The sequence below is a fragment of the Uloborus diversus genome, chromosome 3, assembly GCF_026930045.1.
Source record: "Uloborus diversus isolate 005 chromosome 3, Udiv.v.3.1, whole genome shotgun sequence".
In the NCBI taxonomy this organism is placed as follows: domain Eukaryota; kingdom Metazoa; phylum Arthropoda; class Arachnida; order Araneae; family Uloboridae; genus Uloborus; species Uloborus diversus.
The window spans coordinates 149,069,770-149,093,777 of record NC_072733.1 but is presented as its reverse complement, the minus strand read 5'-3'; the positions used below and the strand labels follow the sequence as shown (position 1 = coordinate 149,093,777).

At 33.0% G+C, this 24,008-nt stretch overlaps 1 protein-coding gene across 1 annotated transcript in view; it reads right to left on the bottom strand.

Annotated features, from left to right (window-relative positions):
* LOC129218476 (battenin-like) overlaps positions 1-22,779 on the bottom strand; it is a 64,562-nt gene extending 41,783 nt beyond the window's left edge. Inside the window, exons 1-4 of the mRNA XM_054852758.1 lie at positions 22,561-22,779; positions 12,914-12,965; positions 6,948-7,038; positions 1,037-1,099 (exon numbers count right to left, since the gene is read on the bottom strand). Of these exons, the coding sequence (XP_054708733.1) occupies positions 1,037-1,099; positions 6,948-7,038; positions 12,914-12,965; positions 22,561-22,708 (354 nt within the window). The 5' untranslated portion in view covers positions 22,709-22,779. The remainder of the gene's footprint in view (positions 1-1,036; positions 1,100-6,947; positions 7,039-12,913; positions 12,966-22,560) is intronic.
* Between the last annotated feature and the right edge of the window lie 1,229 nt (positions 22,780-24,008).

The following is a 24,008-nucleotide window of genomic DNA, read 5'->3' as shown; positions in this document are numbered from 1 at the left end:
ATATTCTTCTAAATTTTGGAAGAACAATTCTTTTTAAAGAATAAAGTACACATGCAATAATAAAGTTTCTGTATGAACATAAATTTTTGCCAAACAAGCATTTTACATAGAAGCAAAATAAATAAAACAAGTAATTGATTGAAAAAAGTAAAAGGTAAGCTTTTTCTTAAGATTATCTAATTTCATTTTCTATATTTGATTTTAGAACAAAGATACTAACTTAAAGATTTCAATTTCATTGTATGTTTTCTTTGAAATTTATGGTATTAGTTTGATAGGATTCTTTTCTTTTTGGAATTTTTTCATGCGATGCACAGAAGGAAAAAAAATCTCCAGCCATTTTTTCCCTTGCAAATATTGATGTAACCCTGCAGAAACATATGACTCTTTTTTCCAGAACTCAAAGTCTGCTGATGAAGTAGAATTTTTCTTTTCTTAGATATCATTTAATGCATCTTTTGTTAACATTAATTTTCTCATAAATATTCAATAATTAACTTTTGCTTTGATCTTAAAAAATAATTTTGTAGTATCGGTGAATGCTTATTGCTGTTTTTTTTTTATTAATGATGATCTATCAATAAAAATGAATTTAATATGTTATATTGACCTTTAAACTTTGTTTTTCATTCTGCACATAAAAGAATAAGTTAGAGCATTGGATAACATTGTTACCTAAAATTATAACAAAAGTTGTTTGCGCAATGCAGTCCAACAAACCCCACGCTTGGGGCACGTTGGTCTACTTTACAAGGTTCTGTTAAAAAACTAATGCAAAAAAACTTAATTCGACGTTTTCAAAAAAATCTAAAATGATGAGAAATGTTTTGTGAAACTTGCTGTAGTTTTCTACACTAAGTTTCGCTAAACATTTGTCATTAAAATTTAAACTGCTCATTAAAATTTGATGAGATAAAAAATTAAACTTAGAAAAGCAGACCAAGGTGTCTTATCTCCCTCTACCTGATAAATTATGGTCACATAAAACACAAATAAATCTAAGGACTTTGATAAAGTAATAAAATGCATGACATACTCCAGTCGAAATCGGGTTACAAACAGTTTCATTAGTACTATTCATTACGGTGTAATAATCCACCTGCCAAAAAACAAAATGTTTAAGATTATACAAGACACATTGACTCAGTGACAAATAAGTAAATACATCATTAAATAATATTTTTTAACAAGATATAGATGAACAGTACACACACATACAATATATGAGTCATTCTCCAGAATGTGTAACTTTTGAACATAAATATTTTTCTATTTCAAAACCTTTCATCTCTTTTTCCTTTTCATTCTTACATGAAAGTGTTATCTACTAGAAGTAACCATAAAGAATGGCCCAGCTAAGTTCCAATTGTTTTACTCATAAATAATAACAAAAAAAAAAAGAAAAATTAAAAAATGCCTTGTTCATTCAAATAAAAAACATTTAATTTTTCAATTAAAAATCAAAATCTTACCTATGTGCCCTTAGACTTTTGCTGGCAGTACCGTGGAGGGTCATTATTGATAGCCTTTGGCTTCTAATGACCAAGACGAAACCCCAGTGTAGAGATTTAGGTCTCAATTCCAGAAATCTGCATTCATTTTTCACATATGGTGTTTTTAGCTCAATGTATTCCTGAATGCTAGTTTTTTGGAACTGGACATCTTACATTTAGTTTCAGTATAAATTTTTGGTTTTTTGACCATAGGATGAAGCTTCCACTGCTGAGGAGTTCTGGCTTCATCTATGTCATTTATCCGTTTTGTAACCTTGTCTGCTTGTTATTTATTGATGTTCTATATATATAGTAGCAGCTATTTTCTTATCTTGAATAGAAATTAATAAATTTCCAATGCACCTCAAGTCTTCAACACTAGAATGGCCAGACGGTCATTTTAATTCAGATTTTATCTAATCCCTTTGATGTGTTTTGGTTTTGTTTAAATATTGATTTACATCTTCCACCAAACACTTCATCCATTTATCTTATTTTGTTTTTTTATACATTTTTTGAATATACTTAGAACGGTTGACAACGGTCAAAATGAGTTACTTTTGTTTAGATTTTTGTTGAAAAACTACATACAAAAGGTAGGAAAAGTGGCTATTTTAAATTGATGATGATATCATGTCTATGATAATGTGAATTTATATGGCTCCGAAGCTGTCATAGACAGCCTTTGCAACTTCAACAGCCTTATCTGTATAGAGTAGGTCCACTGGGTCTTCTAAGCTGATGTTTCTGGATTGCTGGACAGCTGAAGATGTGTTGACAAGACAGTGGGATGTCATCTGGACAATGTGGACAAAAGTTGGTGTAACTATGCTGTCCGTCCGCAGAAATCCTCATCCCCTTTAAGTTATTTGTCCTAAGTCTGGTTATAGCAGTCAACATGGCTCTGTCACAGTTTGAATCCGGAATGGAGTTTCTTTTAGCTTGTTGACCGATTAGTCTTCGGCCAGCAACAGCGTTGGCGTCAACGAGGGTTAGGGAGTTGGATGGTTAAGGAGCATTACTGGACGCCTTTGCGAGCTCATCGGCCTTCTCGTTACCAAAAATATTTACATGAGCCCGTATCCATTGTAAAATGCAGGATCTTTGGGCCACAATGATTTTGTTTATGAGCTCAATGATCTGATGGCTAAGTTGACTTGTGCCCTTCTGCATCGCCTGCAATGCTGATCTTCAATCAGAGAAAATGATGATGCCTCTGGAAATCTGGTCCTCCCTAGAAAGATAAATCTCCAGAGCGCTTTTGATGGCGACGAGTTCGCATGTGCAGTTTGAGGTGATTTTCCCAACAGGAATACCGTGGCATTTCTGCGCTCCATCTGGTTCGATGAAAAAGACTCCTGCTCCTCCTCTATCCAGATTAACGGTCATTTATTCCTCTTTCAGTGAAAAGTTCAAACTCGGAGAAATTTTTTAAAAAATAACTAATAAATTCATTAGAAATACTGAATTTATTGCAATTCAAGGTTCACTTTTTGTCAAGAGTTAACTGCCAAAAGTTTGTCACATTAAAATGCAAAGAAAGAATATTTTTCCTAAAAATCTAGCTGAAACTTACATTCACACTGCCCTCTCATTAATTTGACACTTGCTCAGCTCCGATGGCTAATTCACAAGTTTTGCACTTCAAATTTGAATTGTGAACACAGCAATTTATATTGTACTGCATTGTAAATTTTATGCCAAACAAATTACTTCAAAATAATTTCTATAAAATATAAAATTTTAATGCTATAAAATTTTTTATTAAGTTTTTATGTTTAAATATATATATATTTTTAAATTTGAATAATTCTTAATTCTATTTAGTATATATGAAACATTTTAAATATTCAACCTAAATGTTAATACATTTATTGTGAAATTGTACTGAGTATGAGTACAATTGTAAAGCACATGGCATGCACCCCTTCATGCTCCTCCAAAGAAGGGACAACTCTAAGAGAAAAAATTTCTTGTCCCCTTAGCATCCCATACTGAGTGTTCTATGGTACTAAGGATTTTATGTACCTAAAGTATATATTAAAGCAATGGACTTGAAAAGGTTCTCCTTTCTTCTAGTGCCATTTTGTTTTATTTGTTGTAAGTTTAAGGTGGACTAAATACAGGGTGGTTAAAATTAAACGCACAGTACTCAGAAGCTCATAGCTCCGGTTCTACTGAACGGATCCGAATGAAATTTATAATATACGTTAATGTAGAAAATGCGCTCGAGGTTTTTGCAAAAAAAAAAAGTTTAAATTTTTCGCCAATAGATGGCGCTGTAATGACGTAAGAAGAAAGATAACACTAAAACTTCAAAGAATAAAAGAAGGTTTATTGAGTTACACACACGTATGCTCTACGTGCATACTCTGCCGGTCAACAATATGCTGAAAGCGTACGATCGCGTGTTCAACGACCGCATGCAACATATCGGGATGAATTAGTGAGACGTGGCGTACGATAGACGCTTTCAACTCTGCTTCATTAGTTACACTTCCTTGATAGACGCGATCTTTGAGAAAACCCCACAGCCAGAAGTCGCAAGGGTTTAGATCTGGTGACCTTGCTGGCCAAACAATTGGAAAAGTCCGCGAGATGACGCGTTCATCAGGGAAGTGAGCTTGAATCAGTCTTCGCACGTCGCGCCGTATGAGCAGTTGCTCCATCTTGCATGAAGACCGTGGTAGCCAAGCCATCTTGTTGCCTTAACGCCGGGACAACATGTTCTTCCAAGAGTCTAGCGTAGCGGTCACTGGTGAGGGTACACCGAACAAACTCGTTCCCTCTAACTTCCTCGAAGAAGTACGGACCCAAAATGAAGTTTGCCGTGAAGCCACACCATGCGGTGACCTATGGGGAATGTAGCGGCTCGGCTGTTGTTGTACTGCATGAGGATTGGTGGAACCCCATATGCGGCAGTTGAGTTTGACAGTACCATCTAAATGAAAATGAGCCTCGTCTGGCCATAAGATATACGACGGCCAGTTGTCATCCACTTCCATCCTCGCCAGAAAACACAAGGCAGAATCCAGACGTACAGAGGGGTTGTGAGGTTTCAACTGTTGCACGAAATGCATCTTGTACGGGTAGAGCTTCAAAATTTTGCATAAAATCATACGCACAGTTGCCCATGGAATATTCAGTGTTTGTTCTATTGAGCGACCACTTACAGACGCATTGGAAGACCTTGCAGCTGCAGCAGCTGTTGCAACTTCATCTGCAGTTGCCGGCTATGTTGCACCTCCTCTTCCTGGAGCAGCATCTAGGGAACCGGTTTCTTCAAATTTCTGAATCATGCGTTTAGCGGCACTGCTGGACATGGAGCCTCTTAAGTTTTTCATCCGCCGATAAGAACGGAGAGCTGTCGAAGCATTGCTCTCATTCTGATAAAAGAGTTTTACGATCAGTGTGCATTCCTTCTTGTTAAGAGGCATGTTAACTGCGGACGAATGATTCCTTTCAATCATGCATCTCCGTTTTATACACAGAATACAGCCGCGATTCATTTGCATATGGTTTTCGCAGTACAGCACCATCTATTGGTGATAAATTTAAACTTTTTTTTTTGCAAAAACCTCGAGCGCATGTTCTACGTAACGTATATTTTAAATTTCATCCGGATCCATTCAGTAGAACCGGAGTTATGAGCCTATGAGTACTGTGCGTTTAATTTTAACCACCCTGTACTTTTTGACAATATTTAGTAGACTTCTTCCTCTAAAGCTAAGATATACTTTTTCAGGAAGAAAGTATGGACATTTGAGTAAAGCTAGTCTAGCTAAAATTACACATTCAGAGTTCTAATATGTCTATAAACTGTTTCTTAGATTAGGCCTATCAAGGCCACATTTTCTGCATTGTCTCCATCAAAACAGTAAGAGAGATAACAGCCTCACACTTGCTATGCATTGTTGTAAAATCATTCGGTATCTTTCTTGCTTTTATCCACATTTATCCTGTTAAGTCTGCATACATTTTCTTTCTGTAGCAAAATCTAAGTTATTTCCGACACATTTTATCATAAATCCATTGTTTGTTTTAGCAAAACACTGACATCACGAGTAGCTCTGCTGTTAGCAGACAATTGAAAAACATTGTCTACACTGTATGCAGCTATATGAGGGGCTGACGTAGGAAGACCGTAAGTCCCAAAATTTTAAAGTTTTAAATTTTTTTTCACAGAAAAACCGTAAACACTCAATTCAATAGCATGGAATAAACAGTAAGCCAATCAGCAAAATGGTTTAGTTTCTATTAGCCATGGAAGATGACATTTGCATGTAGTCCACAATACTTGGCCTGGATTTTTTTGCTTCCCCTGTAAAATTTACTTTTTGTGACTTACTGTCTTCCCCATGTTAGCCCCTCATTTAAAGATATAATCTACACTAAGTCTACGGTTAAAGAACTTTTTCTAAAGACATTGAAAGTAACTGCTGATGCTTACGACAATCTTACAGAAAAATGCAATGAGTATTTGTCAAGGCTGTAGCTGCTGATTCTATAAATAATACTCTAGTTACGATGTATTGACAAGCAAACCCGTTACAGACTTGGATGGATTTTAATAAGAGAGTGTCATACACCAAAAATATCCAAAGGTTTTATGATAGATGTGAATATATAACACTCACAAACCTAAGGTGCCATATCGGGGCTCTTGTGTTGATTGATTACGTATAATTCAAAATGTTGGGGTAAATTTCAGACTTGAAGTATCTATATCTTTCATAAACTCTTAAATCCATTCTGGTGTCACTTCCAGGAGGGATGTCCCCCAGGACCACCATCCTTCCTCTGTGATGATGCTGTTAATGTAACTTAAAATAGTGGGGAAATTTTTCAAAATTGAAGCTTTAATATTTAAAAAAACATTTACATCTATATTAAGTGTCACCCACCAGGCATATGACACCTGTGGTAGTGTCGTCACACGTCTGCCCTCCCTCCCTCCCTTGTGATCACGCTACTGGTATACACATACATTAACTGATAATAATAAAAAGACTGATAATAAATGCAATGCAACACTTTAGCTTTCATTGGCAAGCCTAAGCATATAAATGAAATATTAATTTTTGTAAGTGCTTTTATCAATGGAATGAATATTTATTAAAAAAATTTCTTTTATGTTTCTCAATTAACTAACATGCTTTGCATACTTTTTAAATGGTAAGCTGTATCATTTAGATTTAACATTTTTTCAATTAAGATAATTTTTGACTCGCTACATTTAAAAGCATTCAAGTTTACAATCAAATACTATCTAGAAAATAAGAATAAAACTTATTCTTTATAAGGTGATAAAACTAAAATGTTTTTAATTTTATTTTAAAATATAACATAAAACTAAATTTTTCAGTTCAGTATGCAACAGCAAAATAACTTTGGATTTAAGAAAAATATCCAATAACAATTTGTTTCATGACACATAGAAGAAAAAAAAATTACCTGCTTTTCACCATGGTGATCTGGGTGCAACAAATCAAATGCTGCACTTAACATAATAACATATCCAAAGTTATTGCATACTCCCAATATCCTGAAGGGAAACAAACAATTACTTTCCTGGCTATATTTTTCGAGATTAAATACAACGGAATTCATGAAGTTATACAACAATCATTATATAACATAATTAATATAGTACTGAATTTCATCAGTATGAACTTAACAAGACTGGGCTCTTTTGTAATTTACATTTTCTTCACTTTGTAAACATGAGCCTATTAAATGTGAATCCTTTCTTATTATGAGTCCTTCATTGATTGTTATAGGACAATTACTGAATTTAATATAAATGTACTATAGATCTTTCAAAGCATTAACTAACAAATCTTGATAATCCAGATCTCAAGTACTGGGTTCCTTAAAATCTATTTTTATCAGTGTTTGCTCCACTTAAAAAATTGTAAGTCAGGCTGAATTACAATCAACCAAAGAAAGAGTAGATTTTTGAAAAATGAAATGAATTTTTTAACGAAGTCAAAAGTTGAAATCTCTTTGTGTTGATAATGAGGATTATTCTTCTGCTGTTTTCCCTACGGTGAATCAGACTGCAGATCCTAATCTTTCTTGTTCACACAGATCAGCTTAATGCTCTCAAACTGAAAAACAATTTTGCTTCTTCTTCAAAACCTTCATATCCTAAGTTGGTTGTTCTAATTGAGAAAATCTTTTTAGAGTTAGTGCCCTGACTGTTTCAGCTCTCAAAAGGACTCGATTAGGCATCTCATTGCCAATACTGGATTTTAAATTCCGATTGTCTTCAAATACTTTTAGCAAGTTTTCTAATTTTATCGTCAAAAGTTAGTTTTGATCCTGATTTAGCTATTACTAAAGGCTGACAAAGGAGGCCAAATAGCTATAATTGAAGAAAGTTTATCTTTCGATAAATACAATAATTGAATTAAGATTATTCTTGATGTGACACTTCACAAACGCCCTAGCACTGGGGAGGTAAACTTGATTACAAACATTGTAAAGTCTTCTACTATCAAAAAGTAAACAGTTTTTTTTTTTTACTTTCTTCACAATATCTATTGACCACAGACACAAAAACCCTAGCACTGGGGAAGTAAACTTGATTACAAACATTGTAAAGTCTTCTATTATCAAAGTTAACAGTTTTTTTTTTACTTTCTTCATAATATCTATTGAATAATATAATTTAATAGTTTGTACTCACAACAACCCCTCCAAGATTGCTGACTTTGGGAACCCTTTGTTTATTACTACATCACCTGGTATAATAAGGTAAATTCACTGGAATTACCTCTTTATTGTACTCAATTGAGTTTTGTTCTAATTTTAGAGCAATTCAGATACCTATGATTCAGTGCACAGCTAGGTAATATATGTAAGAAAGCTAATATATATGTGTAAAAAAGCTATTTTTTTTCTATTTTTATTAACGTAGTAATTACAAAACATATGAAGTGAACTTCAATGGAAAGGAAAAAAAACCGATTAAAATAGTACATTAAATAATCTATATGGAAATATTATTGATAATTTAAAACAAATCCTTTACTTCCAGTAACCACACAGCATTAGAATTCTAAGAAAATATTAAAATCATTCCAAAAGACATATGTCTAATTATGATAACACAAAAATGTTTATAAACTGCTTGACATTGAAAATGCAACACTAAGGAGTAATCCGGAAGGGATGAAATTTAGCAAAAGACAGAGACAACAAGGAACAATAAGTGATCTTTACTTCAAACTGATATTCAGATTATAGAAAAAGAAAGGCGTTGACTTAAGATGTAGGACCACTTCGAACGGCGATGCACAAAAAACACATATATGTAGAGTCAATAGGAGTGCGGATGGCGTTCTGAGGAATGGCTCTCCATTCTCTGTCAACCACTTGCCAATGTTCGTCCTCTGAACAAGGTCGGGACAGATTTTGAAAATGCCGTCCAATCACTTCCCACACACGTTCAATTGGAGACAGATATGGAAAGTACAGTGGCTGCGGAAGCCCCAGTTACACCATATAGAGCATGTAGGGAAATGCAAGCACTGTGTGGTAGGGCATTACCCTGCTGAAAACTTTCATTGGGCACCCCCTGAAGGTAAGAGATTGAAACCGGCAGCAGCACATTATGCATGCATCGTTCAGTCATCATAGTGCCCTATATATGAACTATAGGTGCCATGGTATCATATGCAACAGAATCCCAAACCTTGACGGCCTATTCTCGGACGGTGGAGCGCTCCACAGTTGTTGTCGTATTAAACCTGTCTCCACGTCAACGCCACACTTGTATGAGACGACTATCAATAGAATAGAAGCCTGACTCATTTGAGAACATGATGTTTTGCCATTCTGTTATCTAAGTCACTCTAATACGACACTATTCCAAGCATTGACGTCTTCTTAACGGATGCCATGAGTGCAGGCCACTTGCAATCAATGAACGGGAAATGGTTCTGGTCGAAATGGGAACATCCAGGGTGTCTTGCACGTGCATCAGAATGAAGATACATGTGGCTTGTGGGGCTGTCATCGCTTGTTGGGCATTGATCCACATGAGTTGACCTCACTCTGACTGCACCTGCACCCCTCAAACTAGCCACAACCTTGCACCAACCAACTTTGCCATGGCTGATGAACCGTGGACACATTCATGTTGGTATGAGCTGCAATTTGATGTAAGGACCAATCTGCCCTTCTCAGCCTGACCACCAGACCCCTCATAAGATAATCTGTCTGCTGGAAGTGCCTCCGTTGACGGCGACCTGATATTGCCTCCTATTACACATATCCTCCGAGACAAAAACAAAATTTCTTCAATAATTTGTCTGGCAAAAATAATGGCATGAATATTGCTCATTCTATCCATTCCATCTTGAGCATTCCGTCATGTGCGTTGGAGAGCAATGCATTTCATTTGCGTAACTTGGTGACGTGTGTCTAGTGATGTAAAATACCTAGGCATTTATTTTTAGGGATAAATACACAGGGTATTTACCCAGGTATTTATTTCAAAAATTTATATTCAACTAAAATACTTTGCTGTCTGTATTCTACTATGTATATATATATATAATCAACCATATACAAAACAATAAATTTTTGCCCAAAAATTATATTTTGATCACATATTTAAAGAATTATTGTGTGAAACAACTTAGCAATCTAATATTTGATTCACATTAAATGTGTTGGATATGCCTAAACAATGTCCCCATCTTAATTTTTGTTTTTCACTTTTCAAAGCAAAATTTAAAGTTTTACCAGTACAAATACAAAGTGAGTGACAACTAACGCCTCCTAAATACTAAATGCCTATCGCGTTCTCCCTTTTAACATAGAGCAAAATGATTCCAGTAAGCATAATTTCAGTCTTCTGGCTACTGCCAACTATTGAAGGTCGAAAGCATTAGAAATTAAAAGCGGAGAAAACAATTGGTTAGCTTCTAAATTTAAATTTTAAAATTAACCAATTAATGATTTGCTTTGAATTGTTTGGATCCATTGTCATAGCAACACCATCCATGTATTGCCGTCAGGTAACGTTGTTTGTGTACCGGTGGAGGATCACTTTTAAAGCAAATGTGACAGGCATTTAGTATTTAGGAGGCTTTGGACAAACTGACCACAAATGAAAGCCAAAACTAACTAGTAGCATGATATTATGAAAAATCAAAGATAAGTTGTGCTAGCGCCATCTATGTGACAAAATTAAACTTAAATCCCTTTGATTTACCCTATAAAAAAATTAAATTATCCTACCATCCTATTTAAGTTTTAGAATAGTTCATTCTAAAGTCTGACAGTTTTTTTGTTTTTTTTTTGATACGATTTCGTTAAGCATTTAATTAAAAAAAATATAATATATAAATTTTTATATTTTTATATAATCTTTCATTTTACAGTTTATGTTTTAAAAAGAAAATCATCACCTTTTGATACCACCTAAATTTTTTTGGCAAAATGCGCAATTACTAGAGTATTTACCCTGTGGGAAATACCCAAAAAAATATTTACCTTCCCACCCTACATCACTAATTGCGTGTATTAAAAATAGTTCGAATAAATTTTCATCATGAAGTACTGGGGAGCAAATACAAATGAGCAAGGCAACAGAAAACAATATTTTGATTTTTTTTTTGCTTATTAATGTGAAAACTGTTTCTATATTTGCCACGTTATTGCTTAAACAGCAATAAAATAAATAAATAACATCATAGTCTTAATATTTAAGTTAGTTAATTAGTTCTTAATATTTCTTTTTTCATTTTGGCTATGACTAATCTAGTTTGTGATTTTGAAATCCTGAAGTTAATCATTAAATAGCTTATTTTTGTCCAATTATGACACTAAAAAGAAAGATTCTTTGGTTCACAATATGTTTCTTTCATAAGTTCATCAAGGCTTCTAATAAAAAATATTATAAACTGTGTAATACATATGTATGTATCAGTTTTACCAATTATTTCATATTTAGATTGAAAAAAAAAAAACTTACGACTGACTTTTTGCATTTTTTTGTAAAATACCTAGTTTTTGGGTATTTATCCAGGCCTTGGGCAAATACCCGGGTAAATATCCAAAACATATTTACCCACCCACTGGGTATTTACCCGATCCACATCACTACGTGTGTCTAACCTGAAATTTGCATTAATTTCTGACCACGCCTTCTTGGTGTAGCATTGTCAATGTCAAAGTGTATATAAACAATTTTGAAATAAATTTTAAAACAGTATAATAGTTGTAAGAATGATATGTAATGGTAAAATTATAGAACCAATGTAATTAAGTTTTTGCGTAGTCAAACCTTATTATCGCGACACCCGGACGTCACGTCATTTTTTCAAAGTTCTGAATTTATGCCATATAATTTTACAACAGTTTTTTCGAGCAACTCCGGTTACGACGACGCTTTAAGCTGCGCAGACTGGATCAAATATTTCTTTGCAATTGAAAAATTTTCAGTAAAATAATGAAGACATCTGGAAATGTTTGTTGTAGGAACTTCGGACTCTGACAAGAGATTTGACCAATCATGACGCCTCGAGAATGGTGGGGGGCAAGTAGATAAGTTCTGAAAGGTACAGGTTTCAGACTTTGACAAGAGGGACAATAGAAAGGAATTCAAAGCAGGTGGATTGTAATACTGGACGTTAAGCTGTAGGTGGTCACGACAAGCTTCTCCTATGAGAGAAAAAGAGGTAAGGGGCTCCTCATTAGATTGAAAAGGGACACTACTCTTAAAGCGGATAAAAAGATTAGAAAGGGTTTTTTCTATGTATACAAGGTAACTCAATTTCAAATGATTTCATTTTTTATGGAAAAAAATATTAGATCATGTTTGTAACAAATAACTGAAAAATGCAAAAAATAAATAAATAAAACAAATATATAAATAATTAATATGTAAATAAATAGCAATCAATTAACTTAAAAAATAAATAATAACTTCATATAAAAATACATGTTTAAAGTGTAATCTAAAAAATAGATTTCTTCTTGAAGTCATTATGATACACTAATTACTTTTAGATAATGAGAAAAGACAAGCAGGCTAAGTCAGTAATCAGTAGAAACGGTTAGTGGGAATGAAGATGACTCCTTCTTTGCCCGTTGGGTAGTTTATTTTATGTAGCAAGAGCCACCATAATAGGAAAACTGTAATTATGTAAAATCAACAACCCTACAGTCTTTGTAAGTTAATTCAGCTGTAAATTAAAGTTCAATACTCTGAAGTTGAGGGGAAAAAGCACATAATCCGTAGCATCAATTTTCCTAGATTTTTGTGTTTTTTTTTTTTTTTTAATTTCCTGATTGATAAAATATCCTGACTATTCCCCGATTTTCAGGTTCTGTTGCCACCTTGTAATAAAACAAATTAAAATTTTCACTTCTTCTTTCAAAGAGTATTTTAAAATAATACATACCAAAAGGCAAGAAGATTTCTATACTTTTCTGGAGTTTCCTCTGGTGGAGGTTCTAAGAATAAGAAATGTAGGTATAAAAATATGACTAAAATATCACTGACACAAAACATTCGTGCATAAAAAGATTTTTTAAAGACGAAACGTTTTTAACAACATAAACATTTTAAAAGACATTAACAAATGTATCCTTCTCGTCATAGTCGCAATGAGTCCATCAAAAAAAAAAAAGCTTCAATGTGATCCAACACTCTAAGCATCAAATTCAGTGCCTTGGCTTGGAAATCTAGGAGTCGAATCGAAAATTTGGTTGCAAAACGGGAATAACCACTGCTTATTTCTAACACTGGCTGGAATAAAACCCGGAAAATAATAATCTGTTTGAATATTTTTGCCTAAGAAATGTTCAGGGAAAATTTTCGACAATTCTACCCTACATATCACTCACTCCTTTCAACAACGCCATATCTCAAAAAAACTGATTTTTCAGGAGAGCAAGTTTAAAGTTTAAAAGTAAGATATGATGTAGTAAAAATAAATTTCAAGCCACTGATTGAACTTTTTTTACGCATGAGGTCTTTTTAAAGAAAATCTGGAGTTTCTTCTCTGTTTCATGAAGAAGTGTAAAAAGTTGTGTTTCATATATGATGTTCTTGCACTAAATTTCAAAGATACAATGTGAAATTTTGTAAAATATGTCATTATTGTTAATAATTGTACCATACCGACATGAATGCAAATAGTGAGTTCTTGATTAAACGAGCTGATGTGTGCATCACATGACCAATTTAATGTCTTTTTCTCCTTATTGGCAGTTTTAATATGATTCAATAGTTTACTCACTAAATATCACTAACAGTGGCCAAATTAAAACCAGATTTTAAAAAAAAAAATATATTAAAAAAAAAAAAAAAGAGCCAAGCCAAAAAAAAAAATTGTTGCCAAGTTGGCGACAAAACTTGGCGACCAAAAGACTAGCGATATATCAACAAGTAAGATGAATAAATACCTTTGTGCTGAACAGTAAAGTAAGACAAACAACGTTAGGAGAATCCATAAGCTCATTATTTTTTTGCATTGAAAAATGCGTTCCCTGTAATGCCGAAACACGTGTCTGCTGTTATTGGCAAATCTGTGCTTCTTCTAACGTTGTTTGTCTTACTTTATCAACAAGTGTTCGCCAAATTATAACACCACTTGAGTTTACATCGAAATTAACAATGATTTCCCCCAAAAAAAGGGGAAAAGACCTCCTTTGGAGCATACGAATGCAACCAAAAAAGAAGGTGCACAACTAGACCCCACTGGGAGTTTACGTACCAAATTTCAACTTTCTAGGACATTCCGTTCTTGAGTTATGCGACATACATACATACATACATACATACATACAGACGTCAAAAGAAAACTTGTTGTAATTAACTCGGAGATCGTCAAAATGGATATTTCAGGTGTCTGTTCGTTCCTAGACACATATCCACGTGTGGTCGGGTTGAAAATGTTTATGTTTTCTTTAAGCATGCTGTACATAAAAGTCGATATAAGTACACATTAAACTTGTTATACAATTAGTCATCACTAGAATGAAGTATTTTGTTATCTACGGAACCAAACTCCTATTTTAACACTATTATTAGGTCTCAATTTACACGGTTTTGATTTACGCGGCATTTCCGTGGAACATAACCCAAGCATAAAACCAGGGTTTACTGTATTTAAGGTATCTTGAATGAATGTAGTAGAGTTGATTAAGATCAATTTTGGCAAATTAGCCAAAACTATAAGTTGAAAAAGAAATTGGAAGCACTAAATGACTGTGTCTATGTAAAGTTGGCAAAGGAAGAACAATTATCAACATTAGTCCTACACAAATCTTAATGGGTTTCTTTGACATAAGTTTCCCAAATAACTAATGACCTGTTTTAGCAGTTTTTGTAGCTGAACTATCAATTTCTACTAAGTCATCATAGTTGTCTTGTATTTTACTAATACAAATATTTCATCAGAGTTGCTTTTGATTTCAAAATCCTCATTATTATAAGGGGAACCACTTAACCCATAGTGAGGGGACCTCTTATAGTGAAATTTTATGAAGTAAGTGGGACCCCTCCACTTAAACAGTTATTAATAATATTTTATTTAAAAATTTTGGTTGCAGTATGCACTTTAAGTTAAACTGTACATGAAGGTTTAATGATCATAAAAAAAAATAATAAAAGGTAACTGGGAAACACTTCTTTGAAACATGTTGCTTGAACTCGTCAAAAAATATTTTTCAGATTTTTTTTGGACTTAGTTCTCTGACCTAGAAAAAAAGTCTATGAAATCCAAATATATGCAAAACCAATCACTGTGATGAACCATGACATGATCAATGTAAAAACCATATACATATTTCAGTTTTAGGAAGGTGACCCACTTCCCCCAACCAACCCTATTTCTGAATTTACTCGGTAAATTTTATTTCAGCGTAACCTATAATTTACATATTTTTAACTGCAATCATTGTTACATATTTACATTTAAGAGCAATAGTTTAAATCCAATATGAACAATTTACGTCTGACACCAAGTTAAAATATTTTTTTAATAATTTTATTATTTATAATATTATTTGAAAAGTGAAATATGCTTCAATCATAAGTATACATAAGAATTAAGCTGTTTTTAAAATTAAAATGTAAGCCAATCCACAGACTTTTAATAATTCTTAAGAACCATCAATGTAACTATTTGTGTGTTTATGTACGACAACAACGCTTAAATTTTTTAAATTTATACTTTAGGGATCTACTGTGAAAAATTAACATGATTCTTATTCAGTGGGATGTAGTAAATATCTTGTAAATAAATTGAATCATTTGGATCAATTTATATTTGGTAAATGAAATTAAAACTTAAAAATTTTTCTTAATTTTTTACGTCCGACACCATGGAATTTCCCATATGTAAGTAGTCTAATTTTACTTTATATGCCAAAATGTACATGAGATCGAAAAGTGCAGGAACTTCTGACATGCAAATTAAGCCCTGCTATCTATAAGAGGAAAAAATTGATATGATATAAAATTAGAAAGATTTTTCCAAATGCCAAGAATGGTCTACGAAAAACAGGCCCTTGACTTTCAGAATAAATCAACTAACTTTTTTAGTTATTTCACCTTTGGTCATCTTTTGCTCAGAAAAATATTTTGTTAAAAAAAAAGGATTACAAAATTGAATGAATGTGGTTCTTAGTGTAAATTATTAGCGTAATTTTGATCAAAGCTGTATTTTGAAATAGAATCTGTATAGTTGGGGTAAACCTAATCCGGCAGCATTCTGAAGGCTATGCAGGTCCTAATCACAGCATTGCGATGGTGATGCAGTCAGGTTAGGTTTGCCTCAACTATAGTTTATTGTTTTCATAACCATAAAATTGGAAATTTGTTCACCACTGAACTTCAGTGTTTTATGCATTATCAATTTTATCATGAAGCTCTCCTCTTTATCCCCCACCCCACCCTTTTTTAATCCTCAATTTGAACTTCTTCTGTGTAATTGCTTGTTTTACTCATTTTAGTTTCCTTCAATCTCTTATCTTTTTCTGCGATTTCATTTGTAACTGGATTAGATTCCAAAGAGTAATAAGTTTTCCCTACTAAAACTTCTCCTTTTTGAAAGATGTATCATTTAAAAGATTTTTTCTTTTTGTTCGATTTTTAATATTAGTATGTTACTTGTATTTAGAGCCACTTAGACTCCAAAACCTTAGCACGAAAGCAAAATTTTAAGTATAAGACATGCAGCAGTCATTCAAGAAGACACAGTTGAACAAATTTAAAAGTGCTAAGCCACAGAAAATCTCAAGTCAAATCCTTGTTGCGACTCGTCACCCCTTCTAGTTTTCAAAAGCTGTCACTCGATGGGAGCATTTGCAGTTATCCTTGTCTAATTTATTATTGTGCTTGAAAAATAATGTAGTTACAAAGGATGTATGATGAAAGTATAAATGTTATCTATTTTATAAAAAAATGAAGTTGATAAAAAAATTAAAAAACACTCATATTTAATTTTATAAGAACTGTAAAAAAATATGATTAAAGTAAAATTTTGCCGTCTCCAAAAATTCGACACCATTCGCAGATGCCTACTTTGCCCAGGGGTCTGTCCAGGATTTTGTAAAGTCCAATTTTTGTAAAAAATCAAATAATTTTGTGAAAAATCAATCAATTTTGTAAAAAAAAAACAATTAATTTTACAAAAAATTTATTTTTTGTAAAAACTAAATTTTAAAATTTCGAGATAGCACAAACTGCATAGTTGAAACTTTTAGTTGGAGTGCTTTCCTGTTTTCTGTTGAGAATATCATTCTTGAGATTTTTTCTCGTATTTGAGGGGGGGGGGAGGAGAGAACCAGCATCGTTCTCCGAGCGATGGGTGCCCTTCAAGTATCAATATTTACCATTCTACATTATGTTAAATTTTTCTACAAATGTTACGTGCAAAGTATTTTAAATAAATGACACAAAAAAATACAATTAAGGCTGGGGTTAAGCATTAAACTTTTTGACCTAAGACACTCCTACAGAGCTCAGAATTTCATTAAAAACCAATAAATTTCAAGATTTTAATAAAAAATAAAAAGATATTTCATTTATTTACCTCTTAATAAAGCGTACTAAACATTGAAACTTCGAAAAGTCTGATTTCCATAGCAGATGCAATGAGATCGCAATCCTCAAAATGAAGGAATTAAATGTATTGATATGGCTTGTAAAAGAATTTTTTTTAATAAAATTACTTTAGAATTACATTTTAGAGGCTTATGATAATTTTATCATTAATGTCTATGGACAGGACACAGTTGAAGCAAAAATAACCATCAATTCAGCATTTTAATTTTAGACTCCTAAAAAAAATGGAATTTCACTTAAAAAACTTGAAATATGCGATCTAACAAAAATAAAGAGACTTTTCATTTATTTGCATCCTAATAAAGCAAAGTTAGCTTGAAAAAAGAAAAGAATATAATTCTCATATTGGATGTCAACAGATTGCATTTTTCAAAATGAAAGCATAAAAGTATAAAAACAGTAAATAAAAATTATTAAAGTTAATCATCCTTGTTAGCATCAAAAATTAAAACCCATATCATTTTTTCTCTCAAAATAACGTTCAATCATCGCACAGTAAAAACGCAAACATTGCCATGCTGGTAAAATGATGGGAGTATTTTGTAATCAAATTACTATAAAAATTTAACGTCAGACGCTGCTGAATGGCGATAATTTTAAAGCTGGTAACCTTATCTTAAACGATCACATTTCTTCTCCCCTATCCGTTTGCAGTTTCAGCTTATTTTGCTGTTATATATTACTATTATTTTTATTATTGCTGTTTAAATCATGAGAGAGGAGAAAAGTTCTTACTCTGCCTTTTCAGAGAAGCTTATAACTACATCATGCAAAACAGTGGTGATAAAACAAACAAGGAACTATATTTAAAACAAAACTGGCTTTTAGCTGTTAATTTCATTTAAAGAAACAAATAACTAGTATTATATTTATTTGGCGATATTAGTTATTTATTGCTTGCAGGAGCATCACGGGAGCAGCAATTTTTAGGAGGGTTGTTTTCAGGGATATTTTTGACATTTTTTGGGCGGCTCTAGTTTTTAGGGGGGGGGGGCAGATCCTTTGCAATATTTAGGGGGAGATGGGCACCCTTGTTCTTAGGAGGAGTGGGCACCCCAGACAAGAGTGCCAATTTTTCATTTTCTTTTTGTAAAAAAAGCAGATCTCTCTAATTTAACTTTAAAAAAGGTTCCAAATATTATTGGTTTATACACGGAAATATGAGTTATTTTGATGTCCGTTAACGGACCCAAATTTCCTCAGGTCAGACACCTGCTGCCTATTGCGATATTTGACCGTGCATATTATACTTTTAAAGAGCCCTGAATTTGATTTAAAATTTTCATACCTTATGATTTCAATTTTAAAAAAAATCTTCGCTTTTTAACAAAGCGCAATAAACATCGAAAATGTCAGAAATCCGATTCTCGTAGCGGATGCAATGAGGTCGAAATTTTCAATTCAAAAGCATAAAAATAGTGTCTTAAAATAAGTAAAATTATTTTAGAAATGCATTCTACAGATCTAAGATAAACATATTATTAATATCAATCTACATAGTTGAAGCAAAAATAAAATTAAACCATCAATTCAGCATTTAACATTTTGGCTTATGTAAAAACCCAAAATTTCACTTTAAAGTCTTAAAATTACTATTTTAAAGAGAATAAAAAGGATTTTCATTTACTTCTCCCGTAACAAAGTGTAGTTAGCAAGAAAAATGAGTAAAATTTGTTTCTCATGTGGATGCAAAGAGACTTTTCAAAGTAAAGGAATTAAACATATACAAACGGCAACACAAGAGAATTTAGTAAAGTAAAATAATTTTTTGGCATTTTAACGCACACAGGATGAATATTATTAATATTTATCAACATTTGACGAAAATTTGGAGTTAGGAAAAAAAATCGGAGATGGGGAGATAAAAGCATAACGGACAATCCTAGACTTCCGATCCGGTATTAGCGACAGAAAAAATATGGGAATTTTGATAAAATAACTGGAACAAAATACCATTGTTAGCATCAAAAATTCAAAACCTAAATGATTTTATTCCAAAAAAAAACATTGAAACATCTCACTATAAAGGGGAAAATATTGCTAAGTTGGTGAAATGTTTGCAATATTTTCCAATCAAGTGCCTAAAATTTAACATCCAGGTGCTGAAAGGCAATAATTTAAGAGCTGGTAACCTATATAAAGCGATATCATTCTCCCCCCCCCCCCTTATCCATTAAAAGTTCTAAGTTCAATTTGCTTATGTATCCTATAATTATTTTTTGTGAAAATCATGAGCTGGAGGGGGAGGCCTTATGCGGCAATTTCAGGCTGCAGGTGATTGTATTTTTACAGAAATCTACATTAAGACCGGTGCTAGCTATGTTGACTCTGCTCTGATAAAACAAACAAGCAAAATTACAAAAACAAAACAACTGATTTAAGTTACCTTCTTTTAAAGAAACGAACTACAAAAACAAAAGATCTATAGTTAGCGCTACTAGCGATTTATTGCTTACCCAAGCACCATAGAAGTGTTTGTAAGCATCACAAAGGTGTTTGGACATTTTGTTTTGCAAAATTCGCAGATACATAAGCTGAACCCCCTAACTCAACTCGAAAAATGGTTTTATGCACAGAAAAAGAGCGTTATTTGGATTTCAGATTTGCCTTTTCATTAAAAATTTGGTTAAGGTGAGTTTTGGTTGATCAGAATTGGTTGAAAGTTCTGTTTTGGTTGATCAGAAGTTTTGAAAAGTCCGTTTTGGTTGATTGAACTTTTGTGAAGGGCCCGTTAACAAACCCAAATTTCCTCTGTCAAGACCCCTAGTAAGAAACTGACATATGATAACTACATTTAGTCATACCCGAACACTAGATAATAGATATGTGTAAACACAATCAGGAGTCTGGCCAGAGGATATTTGGGTCCGTTAACGGACCCTTCACAAAAATCCGATCAACCAAAACGGACCTTTCACAAAATCCCGATCAAACAAAACGGACCTTTCACAAAATCCCGATCAAACAAAACGGACCCTTCACAAAATTCTGATAAACAAGATCGGATCTGTCACAAATTGTTTATTGAAAGAGCAAATCTGAAAGCAAAATAACGCATATTTCTGTGTATTAAACCGATAATTTTTGGAACCTTTTTTTAAGTCAAATTAGAGGGATCAGCTTATACAAAATCGGCTAATTTTGAAAAAAAAAAAAAAAAATCGGCACTCTTGCGATGTTCCTGCAAGCGATAAATAATTGCTACTGCCAAATAAATATAATCGTTGTTTGTTTTATCACAGCTAATTAGCAGCGGTGTTGTTGTAATCTTTTCTGAAAAGGCATTGATCCGCTCATGATTTAATAAACGATAATAATATATATCTGCGAAATGAACTTAGAACTGCAAAGGGATACTACGGGTGAGGAAAAAATATGATCGCTTCAGATAGGGTTACCAACTTCAAAACTTTCACCACTTAGCGTCTGGCGTTGAACCTTTATAATGACTTGATTAGAAAATATTCTCATCATTTTGTCGGCTTGTCAATATTTGCGTTTTTACGGTGCAGTGCGAAGCGATGTTTAATTGTTATTTTGGGGAGAAAATTATATGGGTTTTGATTTTTCGATGTTAACAAGGATGATTAACTTTAAATAAACTCTTTTAATTACCGTTTTTTTTTCTTTAGATGTCTACATTTTGAAAAATGCAATCTTTTAACATCCGATATGAGAATCATATTTTGTTCTTTTTTCAAGCTAACTTCGCTTTATTAAGATTCAAAAATAAAAAGTCTATTTCAGTTAGAACTCTCATTTCAAGTTTTTAAAGCAAAATTCCATTTTCTGTTATGAGTCAAAAATTAAAATGCTGAATAGATGGTTTATTTTATTTTATTATTATTATTTTTTTGGGGGGTCAACTGTGTTCACAGATATTGATATGTTATCATAGGACTCTAAAATGCAATTTTAAAATAATTTTATCAAAAATATTTCTTTTACAAGCCGTTTTTATACTTTTGATGCCTTCACTTTGAGAATTGCGATCTCTCTGCATCCGCTATGGGAATCCGATTTTTCTAATTTTTGATGATTATTACGCTTTGTTAAGAGGTAAACAATTGAAATATCTTTTTATTTTTGTTAAAATCATGGAATTTATAAGTTTTAAACGAAATTCTGTGCTTTTTAAGAGTGTCTTGAGTCAAAAAGTTGAATGCGGAACCCTATTCTGAATTTTGTTTTATTTATTTATATTTTTGTTACAATTATTTTAAATACTGTACAGAAATATATCTAGTATAATTTAACATAATTCAGAATGGTAGATAAATATTGATACTTGAAAGAGTGATGCCCCCCCCCCAAATATCAGAAAAAAAAAACCCAGAATGATTTTCTCGTCATAGAAGAGGAAAACAATCAACTTAAACTTTAATTGATGCAGTTTGTGCCATCTCTTAATTCTAAAATTTCGTTTTAAAAACAAAAAAAAAATTTTTTTTTGCGAAATTCTTTGATTTTTCACAAAATTAATTCATTTTTCACAAAATTATTTGATTTTTCACAAAATTATTTGATTTTTCACAAAAAACGGACCCTGTGAAAAATCCTGGACAGACCCCTGACAATGGTACACAAAACAGAAGGATCATTTAAAAAATATAATACTCTGATATCCATATTTCATAAACTGGGAAGCAGTGCCTGATCTAGGGCTAGATATGTGTTTTAGGGGGGAGCAAGCCGGGCTCCTCTCCTGGGCGGCGACTTGTGGGGGACATCAAACGTACCTTATTTCTATACCTTTACTCTCTAACTCGAGATAAAATTTGAAGAAAGACAGGTATGGGGCGGCAGTTTCAAGATTTGTTTCGACTCGGAACAGCCGAAGAACAGGCACTGCTGTCAAGTAACACCAGTCGCATAGAAATACTTCAACTCCGAAGAATCAACAATACAGAGCATCAAATATTCTAATATGAAACATATTCTAATATAGCTATGAGCAAAAGATTTTACAAAAACCTGTTTCACTTATATCCTCTGAAGATGACTTATCAGGCTGTAGCTGTTCCGAGCTTCCACCAGATCTATCACTTCCACTTTCTTGAACAGGAGGTACATGATGAAACCTTGCTGAAGAAACAGAGTCCTCTCGTTTATTGTAACGCATCCTATAATGAAATCTCTTTTCACCGGTGTTCAATAAAATAAATTAGATCGAATTTCTAGGGAAAGTTTTGAAACTTCCCTCTCGTTGGTTCTGTGTTAAGTGCCTAAACAACCGAAAATGGTGTGCTATCACGTCACAGAATCGACCAATGAAAAGCGATATACAAAAGCTTGAACAAGCCGGCTGGTTAAAACGAAGCATGAACGTGATTCGCTAGCAGAGGAACCAGGGAGCCTTTCTTCTGCCTCGACTCGGAACTCACCACTGAACACTGAACTATTCACCAAATATCCTAAATAAACAAACAAACCACTGACGTAGACCGGAAGTAGCGAGTCTTATTTCCGGTTAAGCGCCAATCTCCATTGCTAGAGATAGGTGTTCATAGTGAAAGCGATTTTGTTGTGCTTCTTTAAAAAGCAGAATAATGTCTTCTCCGTATTTCAATGCATTAAATAAGAAAGACAAACTTAGTTATTGTTAAAAATTATCTTTCAAGGGCTGTGACCTTACCGATCCTTTAGCAGATGGATGGCGAATCTATTGCTAACGATTGATGTTTACAGTGTTCAGGCAATTTTGTTTTCTTTCAGTTCTAGGTAGAATCATGTCTTTTGCGTATTTTAATGCATGAAATGAGTAAAATAGGCTTTGCTATTCTCAAAAATTGTCGATCAACGGATCTGATTTTCCTGATCCTTTAAATACAGAAATAAGAAAAGGAAAAAAAAAAACGAGTCTTCGTTTGTCGATCATTACCGCGATTTCAATGATAAGCGTTTATAAATACCTCCTAAACAGATATAAAGTTGATACAAAGTCTGCTTTCAAGAATCACAAATCTACTATATTGCAAGTACGTTGCGAATTGTAATTCCTATTCTTAAGTTGAAGCTATTTTTTCAAAGATGGAAGCTTTTCTGCACTGTGTTCACACAGAATGGCTATGACAGGGAGTTTTGGTGTCATATTCAATCAATTCTCCTGTTGTAGCTTTTCAGTTCACACACACTTATTACAGTTGCTACCTAATTTTCAGGTTTGATATTTAATGTATTTTATTACATATTTATTCATCTTTTTTTTTTGTTTAATCAACTTGCTTCTGTAGCAAGATTGATAGGCATAAAAAAAATTGAAAGATAACAAAATTTAAATTTAATCTCCGAGTGCTTTCTCCTGCGTTAAAATTGCTTTGAATGTAATATACCAAAATAGCTGTACTATGATACTATACTATAACTTTAATTAATGTGTTTGTTTACCGATTGTCGAATATCTAAATTTGTTTACAATTAGA